The sequence below is a fragment of the Acomys minous genome (assembly GCF_964271855.1).
Source record: "Acomys minous genome assembly, chromosome: 6".
NCBI lineage: Eukaryota > Metazoa > Chordata > Mammalia > Rodentia > Muridae > Acomys > Acomys minous.
Genome location: NC_140487.1, coordinates 78,332,702 through 78,340,892, shown reverse-complemented (window position 1 = coordinate 78,340,892; position 8,191 = coordinate 78,332,702). Strand labels below are relative to the sequence as shown.

General features: G+C 53.6%; 2 protein-coding genes across 2 annotated transcripts; one reads left to right on the top strand and one right to left on the bottom strand.

Annotated features, from left to right (window-relative positions):
- Positions 1-323: 323 nt before the first annotated feature.
- Positions 324-2,865, top strand: LOC311599670 (uncharacterized protein; the record flags this gene model as incomplete). Its single annotated transcript, XM_084785685.1, has 3 exons — positions 324-1,053; positions 2,610-2,712; positions 2,824-2,865. Exons 1-3 carry the CDS (start codon positions 881-883, stop codon positions 2,863-2,865), a joined length of 318 nt encoding a protein of 105 aa, XP_084641811.1. The 5' UTR covers positions 324-880.
- Positions 2,866-5,310: 2,445 nt separating this feature from the next.
- Positions 5,311-7,807, bottom strand: FOXD3 (forkhead box D3). The gene has a single exon (XM_084787627.1). The coding sequence runs from the start codon at positions 7,362-7,364 to the stop codon at positions 5,940-5,942; it is 1,425 nt and encodes a 474-aa protein (XP_084643753.1). The 5' UTR covers positions 7,365-7,807; the 3' UTR covers positions 5,311-5,939.
- Between the last annotated feature and the right edge of the window lie 384 nt (positions 7,808-8,191).

Sequence of the window (8,191 nt, the reverse complement as noted above, 5' to 3'; positions counted from 1 at the left end):
AGTGATCTCAGAAGAGCGACTAACCTGAATTGGATCATTGGGGAAGGCTTCCTGGAGGAGGCGCTGCGTTCCTGGACGGAGCCTTGAGATTAAAGAGAAAACTTAACGTTGGGGGTTGGCAGTAGAGAAGAATTCCCCATGGACCAGGCATGCGCCCTTTGCAGAAACGGATAAGGAGGACAAACGGTGTGCTTTAGTAGGAGACTGAGTCTTGTCTACCATCTGTTGAGAGGAGTTAGAGGAGTCTTCAGAGAAAAGGAACCAAAAGTTGCTTCTCTTTCAGGACCCTTTTCTAATGCGAGGCAGCACAGGCCCGGGCCAGAGGGACGGAAAGGGTGCTTCTTTCTGTGTGCCAGAGGAGGCACCAGCAGGCCAAAGCAAGGGACACTTGCCTCGGTGGCCGAGAGTCCTCAGCCACAGCAGTGCATGGCTTAGAGTAATAACTTATCCGGGACCCCAGCTGGGGCTTCTGCTGCCCAGGCTAACTCCGGGAGAAATGGCCTCCCATAGGGTGCCTCACGAGCGCACGCAGCTGGGGATCCAGCCAGGGGGGCTTGTCCCACACCTAGCCACTTTCACAGCGGGTGCCTTTTTGCGCTGAGTAGTCTTCCTAATGCGTTCCAGGTCTTTCTCGCCCCCATGCTGCGGGAGCAGGGTCCCTCGAGGCTGATGTGGGGGGTGATGCCCCGAGAGCAGGGGGCGGACACTTTTGACAGCCACTCTTGACTTGGCAGCGATGTGGCTGTGCTGGTCCACCCCGCTAAGAGAGCTTCTGGCCTGAGTCCCCACTTTCTTCTCTTTTAATTCTCCGAGAGAGGTCAAGTGGCCGTCGGTCCTGGCAGAGCCTCCCAGTGTGGTGCCAGAGGCACAGACATCCAGGATGCCGAGGGAAGGTACCCCGGACGGAGGGAAGGCTCCAAGGCCCAAGTCAGCCGCCTTCCTGCTGCTGCCCCTGCCCGGCGCTTCTCTTGGTCTTTCTTCTCCTGCTCTCTCACCTTCGTTTGCCCCAGGGCTCGCTGTTTTCTTTTCCCCAGATGGCACAGTCCTTCCTGGGTAAGGAAAATGTCTCCATCCCAGGACTACTAACAGAGCTTGGCTTGATGAGTGACTTTGGGCAAGTCACGGCGAGTGCTATCCATGACGCTTGCTGTAAGGCCGATATTCTAGGCATGGTTTTCCCCTTCATTCCCACCCCTGGCGGCATGGAGCTGTGTGCAAAAGCACAGCGTCCTGGGAAAAGCAGTTTTTGGCATCAGCTTTATGTTAAAAACGGGGAAGCGGACTAATTTAATTCTACACAAAATGTAGGAAAATTTTAAATTCTTAGAATAATTTAGGGATGTAAGACATCACCTGGATAAATAAAACCGGGATGGTTAGGCTCATTTTATGCTTCTTTTCAAATAATGTTTGGTGCACAGCCCTATTTGGCTAGTTTACCCCAGAGACCAAAGAATGGCTGGTACATTCCTAAGAGGGCACGAGAAGGGGGCGGCGGTGAAAAATAAGCTAGCTCTGGGTGCCACGCAGCCAACTGCTGAAGAGCGGCGAAGGAGGGTGGTCTTTTCTGCGGGTTTGAGATGTGATTACCTTTAATTTACCGCGGAAGCCAGGCCTGGCGCTTATGGACTTCTGCCAGTGGAGGTCTCCGATTTCCCCATTTGCTTGGGTTAGTGGAAACAAACCGCAAGCAGCAAAGTGGACTGCTGGGCCAGAGGAATGCTCCGCAGCGGGTGCGGCCTGGAGGGTGGGCACTCTCCTCCCCGGGTACAGGTGTGGTCAGGAGCTTTGAGGCTGGAATCTTGGCGAGCCTCTCTGAGCTGCCTCGCTTTTGCCCAGTCCCTCCCGGCCCGGGGTAGGTGGGTGGGTGGGTGGTGGTGGTTGGTGATGGCAGTTCTGTGACCCATTTTAGGAAAACTCTTTTGCATTCATAAAATCGAGCCGTTCAAAAGCAAGGTGAACACTACCGGTGCTTAGAGCAGGGTTGTTTCTCCGCCTAGAGACCCTGGGGGCGGGGAAGAGGAGAGACCAGTGTGACCTTGGGGTGTAAAGTACTTTCAGCACTCCACAGTTTTTGCAGTCCCCCCACCCCACCCCATGACAGTAACCTAATTCTGCAGGTTGTCAGAAAAGTGGAGAGATTTAACAAAAACAAAACAAAACAAAACAAAAACCAAACAACCCCCCAGAAAAAAAAAAAAGAAAAGAAAAACAACGGGGGGGGGGCTTAACCAAAATAAAAGGAAATACCTGGTTGAGTTGCCTTCTGCGAGGCCTCTCTCATTCGGATGCCTCCCCCACCCCCACCCCGCCCCAACTATTTCGGTTGTGCCGCAGCACCGTCTGGGACACAGGTGGAGTTGGGTAGACTTTGTCTGTAGCTGGCTTTCCTTCAGTTCACATTCATTTCAGATCAGTTTCTCATGGGACTCACTTTAAAACGCCCCCCCCACCGGCCCCACGCGCTTGCTTGCTTTCCATGTGTTCTTTTCGCTACCAAGACTCTTCCTATAAAAGCCATGTAAAATAAATAATTTCAAATGTAATTCTTAATTGCTTCGAAGACAATATTTTCTCATCCCTAAATTTCACTGTTTCATAATTTCTAGGACACATTCGCCTGTCCCATTCAGGACACGGCCAAGGAAAGCAGCTTCTCGGAGATTCGACCTGGTGGTTCCAGGACCCGCTGATGAAGGATGGTGTCAGGAGGTTGGTTCAGAGCCTGGCCAGGAAGAGGCCTTGGGGCGAAGGCAGGGGAGTCTAGCTTTGGCTCTTCAAAAACAGCTGGGGAGTTTTCCATCTGTTCGTCGCCCCCTACAGGCCACATCCGCCATCGCAGCTACAGCTCTGCTCAGACAGTAAGGAGGTTCACATTTTTTCTGAACCTCCGGAATCCAACCTACATTCCCGCAAAAGACTGGGTGAAAGGCCCACTCAGGAACTCCACCTCGAGGTCACTCTCGGAGCCCCAGGGTTTAAGAGTGAATTGTTTGTCTGGAAATCCGTGCCCGAGGAAGTGGAGAATGCTTAAATCGGTGTGTAACTGAAATGCTAGCAGCTTCCCTTTATAATCAACCTGCTTCCTGTACTTAAGTCCATCTTTTCTTTTAATTTCTTTTTTTCAAAAAGGTAATAAAAAGCAGGCGTCAATCTCACTGTTTTTAAATCTCAATTTTAGAGAGATTTCATCGCGTTTATCACAAGTGCTTGAAAACATCAAACCTGGACCTAAACCTTGCCCCACCCCCTAAGCTCTTGAGTACAATAATCTATAATATTTACCTTTCCTCGTCTGCTCTAAATGGTCATCATTTAAACAGCTTAAGCTTAGTTCTTTTTCAGGATTATGACTAGACTATACTTCCCTCGTATCCCTTAATATTACTTCCAATAACCATTGGTTGCTGGCGTTTGGGCACGAGGCCTCCTGCCCTCCAAATACACGGGAAAGAGGCTGTTCGTTGTAAGAGCAGTAGTGGCTGGAAGCAAAGTTGCAGCGATCTTTAGACCGCGCTGCCTAATGCATCGCTGGAAAAAGCCCTACAGATCTCAGGCAGCAGCTTGTGTCCGAGTGTCACGCTGCATGCTCAGGCTCGGCCGGTATTGCTGCTATGCGCGGAAATATGAGCGAGTAATTTTATAAGTAACAAAGGATCAGAGATGGAATGGGGTCCCTGTTATCCAATGTCATTTAGAAGCCTTGGATCAGCAGCTTCTTGAGGCTAAAAGTGAATTCAAGAAGCCCTGCCTTTCCCTTTTCCCAGGGGTGCCAGCTAAATTTAGAAGTAACCTCTGTGTGTTTGCACAAATCGTGTACCATTTGCTGTTTGTGTAAAAACCGATTAGCTAGACACAACTGTGAAACAACTTGTGACTTTTATAGCTGCAGCACACAAACCAATTTAGATCCGTTTAGTTTTCCTTGTAAAAGGAGATTAGAAGGGACTCGCCCGAAGTAAAGCCCTCCTCGTTGAAGGTTACAGTCGCTCCTTCTGCAGGGCTGATGACCACGGTCCTGTTTATCAAGTTAAAAACTGTCACCCAGCAGCTCGTTTTATTTTAGGACTCGGCTCTCTACCGAATGTTTACTCAGGTCACAATAACATTTACCGTTTAACAGGAAAACAGAGCCATTATCTGCGAGGAAGTGTATTTCAGAGCGACCCTCAAGCCCACGTTGGCCGCCCAGAATAAGGCTTGGATTCCGGGTGGGAGGCGAGGATTGGACCCGGCTTCTCACATTGCCTGGCTTTTACCTACAAGACGCTCAAGGGGGTGGAGTTGACACCGCTACTACCTACGGTTCCGGAGTTAAAAGCTGATTTCGCATAAGTAATTGTAACAGCTAAATTAATTACAAAATAATTAGAATTGATGCCGTTTGAGGATATGCTGGTGGTGACCCAACAGGCCTCCTATGTCAAGACGGTCCATTTCTACTTTAACATCTTTTAAAAAACATTGAAACAACGGAAATGCATAGCTAAAATAATCCATGAGGACACTTCCCACTCCTACCCTAGATCTCTGGAAAAGAGAAAAACAAAATAAAACAGAAAACCTAGCCTAAGGTAGACAAAGGGTGGAGGCAATATGCACCTGTTCCCAGAGGGTATTTGTTAATTATGATTCCCTGGCCTTCAGAAAGGCCTGGGGTTGGGAGGAGGGGGTTACCGCTTCAGGAGTCCTCCAGAAATCCAGCGATGGGAGTTGATAATCGACATGGAAAAAGGCCATTTTTTTTTTCTGGGGGAAAAAAATCTATCGCCTAGCATCGTAATGCAGACAATACTATCCAAATGCAAATGCTAACAAGTTATTTTTAAAAAAAATCAATGCGATTCAGCACTTCCAAGGGATAAAAGGGAATTCCAAAAATCCTAGGCTTAAACGCTAAAATACAAGGGGTTTGGGATTTTGCTCTTGAAAGGACAATTCAAATTACCAAAAACTCCTGGTAAGTTTGCCTGATGGACTATATTGGACCGACTGTTCTTTAAAATGAACAAGACTGCTGTTGTTTAGATGTTTAATGACAGCTTACTTTGCAGGAGCCACTAGTCATTCACAGTGGCTTGATATGAACGACATGGCCATTCTTATTCTGGCTTTATGTGAAAGCTGACACATATTAATATAATTTAAATTAAGTATACCCGTTTCATTTTCAAATCCAAACGTTTCTACACCCAAACTGTGAATCTGCAAAGTTTGAAAAGGTCATTAGTTGAGCCCGGTAAATTTTCTGGGGAAGGCAATGCAAATTCCATTTAAAATCTTGCTAGACACCTGAGTAAAACACTGGGCTGAGCATTTTAAAAATTTATTTACAAAGTTGTGTACAACACGATGGAATAACATTTAGAATACCATATATATTCATTCATATATAAACAGACTTCTATAATACAATGACACTTCGCTTTTTTGAAAAAATTTTTTTTGTATTTAAAATCTCCCAACGTCTCTATACATTCTTTTTCTCAGATAAAACTGCGGAGAGTGAACCTTCAAAAAAAATGAAAGTTCAGAGCTCTAAATCTACTGAATTGCTTTTTCTTTTCTTAAAAAAATAAAAACCCCAAAAGGAAAGTCAATGATTTTTATACAAATATGTACAAAGAACTTCCTCCCACCCCTACAGTACTGAGAGCAGGCGCCGTCGGGGTGCATTTTTGGAAATTCGGTATGTCAGTTTTACCTGTACGAAAAGCTATTCCCAGCGGACGCGTGTTGAGTTTGCTCGGCCAGCTTAGGTGAGCGAGGGGATGGAGGCCGCTGTTGGTCGATGTTGGGGAGTCGGGGGCGGGTAGCAGAGGCCAGGATTGGGTAGAGAGACCAGGACCAGGGCAGATGGACCAGGACCAGAGCGGGCGCACATCCTGAGCGCAGGCTGCTGCCAGAGGCCGCCGCCCGGCCCGGCCACAGGCTCATCACTATTGCGCGGGCCACTTGGCTTGAACCGCCGCAGCGGCAGCGGCTGCGGCTGAAGCTGCGGGCTGCAGGAACTGTCCAGACAGCGGCACGCTCAGGATGGGCGCGATGGTGGCAGTCGTCCGGCTTAGCGACAGGGGCTGGTGCGTGGCCATGAGCGCCGCCGACTGCACAGTCCCGGGCGGCCGAAGGAAGGACTGAGCGCTGCCGCTGCCCCCACTACCCCCGCCACCCCCAGTCCCGCCCGCGCTCCCGCCACCCCCAGCGGAGCCCCCGGGCGCGGCGGGTCCCGCGCCTATGATGTTCTCAATGCTGAACGACGGCCGCGCACTGGGCTCGGACTTGATGAGCGACGTGGTGCCCGCCGCGCCCGCCGTGCCCGCGGCTGCCGCGGCGGCGCCCAGAGTGTTGAGTTGCAGCTGTAGGCTCGGGCCGAGCTGCGAGCCGAAGGCGGCCGCTTTGCGGCCCAGCTCGCCCGAGGGCAGCAGGGGCACGGCGGGAGGCAGCACCGGTGCCACAGGCGGCAGCGCGTACGGGTACTGAAGCGCCGCCGCCGCCGCCGCTGCTGCCGCCGCCGCGGGATGCGAATAGGCGCCGGCCGCCGCCGCGGGGTGCAGGCCGTAGGGACGACCGTAGGGTCCTGCGCCCGCCGCTGCAGCCAGGCTGTAGGCACCGAAGCTCTGCATCATGAGCGCCGTCTGCTCGCGCAGGTGCTCCTGCTGGTGGCGCTTGAAGCGCTTCCGGCGCCGCAGGAAGCTGCCGTTGTCGAACATGTCCTCGGACTGAGGGTCCAGAGTCCAGTAGTTACCCTTGCCAGGGTTGCCCGGTTCGCGGGGGATCTTAACGAAGCAGTCATTGAGCGACAGGTTGTGGCGGATGCTGTTCTGCCAGGCGGGGAACTTCTCTCGGTAGTATGGGAAGCGGTTGCTGATGAACTCGCAGATGCCGCTCAGGGTCAGCTTCTTCTGCGGGCTCTGCAGGATGGCCATGGTGATGAGCGCGATGTAGGAGTAGGGTGGCTTCACCAGGCTGTTCTTGGGCTTGCTCGGGGTCAGACCTCCCGCCGCACTCCCGCCGGTGCCGGGCCCACCGCCGCCTGTCACCGCGTCCTCGCCGCCCTTGCAGCCTTCGGCCTCGGGTGCTCCCGCGTCGTTCCCCGGCCCGGCCGCTGCCGCCTCAGTGGGCAGTGCCAGGGCTTGCTGATGGGGCGGCTGAGACTGACCGTGATGGGCGGTCGCCGGTGGCCCCTCTTCCGCCTCGTCCAGGCGCAGCTCCGGCGGACCCGCGGGGCTATCGCAACCCGCGTCGCTGTCTTTCTCCTCTAGCCCGTCGTCGCCCTCTCCCACCACATCGATGTCCACGTCCTCGGCCGTCAGCACCGTCTGGCCGGACATATCGCTGGCGCTGCTACCGCCGGAGAGGGTCATCCCTCCACGGGGTTGGTGGCGGCGGCCGGGAGCGAGGAGAGAGTGAGGGGAACCTTGAGGGGCGGCCGCGGTCTCAGGGAAAAGAGGTATCCCCCGAAAGAAAGTGGAGGGGGAGGGGAGGGCACAGGTAGCTCGGGGCCCTCCCAGGTCAGCTCACACCCGGAGGCCCCGCATCGCGCGCTACGGGCGCTGCGCTCCGCTGCCCGCAGCCGCGCTCCGTGAACTCCTGCGGTCCTCGACGCTTTCCTACGAGGCGACAGCTACTGCTCGCGACGCCGCGCCCCCTCACTTCCACCAGCCTTCCTCTGTCTCTCGTTTGGGCGTGGGGCTCAGGATCGGTCCAGGCGAGCTCCGGACTCCAGGCGCCTAGCAGCCCCGGAGGGCGCGGGTATGGGCAAAGGCGGGGGTGGGGGTGTGACAGGGACACAAACCCGGGTAGTCGAAAGTCCCGTTTTAAGGACTGGCCTGATAGATTACTTTCTACTTAAAGATCCAGAGGGAGGCGGGGCCACGTGACCGAGCGTGACGTCAGGGCCGCGGTGGAGCCGGCCAAACTCAAGTTGGTTCAGGGAATTGTCAACAAAGGGACGAGAGAAGCGCAACTCCTCACCGACTAGCGCTAGCATCCCGAGGGCCCCGAGGGCTCTTCGGGCTGCCAGGAGACCCCTGCCCACGCTGGAGCTCGGCGCGGGGTCCAGGGAGGGCGTGAGTGTGGGTGGGTAGAGGTGGAAAGGGCGTGGGCCTAAGAGAGTGTACTCCGGACTGTAGGACTCCTACCACCCTGCCCTCTCCGCCCCCTGCCCTTTTCTGCCCTCCCTCCTTTGCTA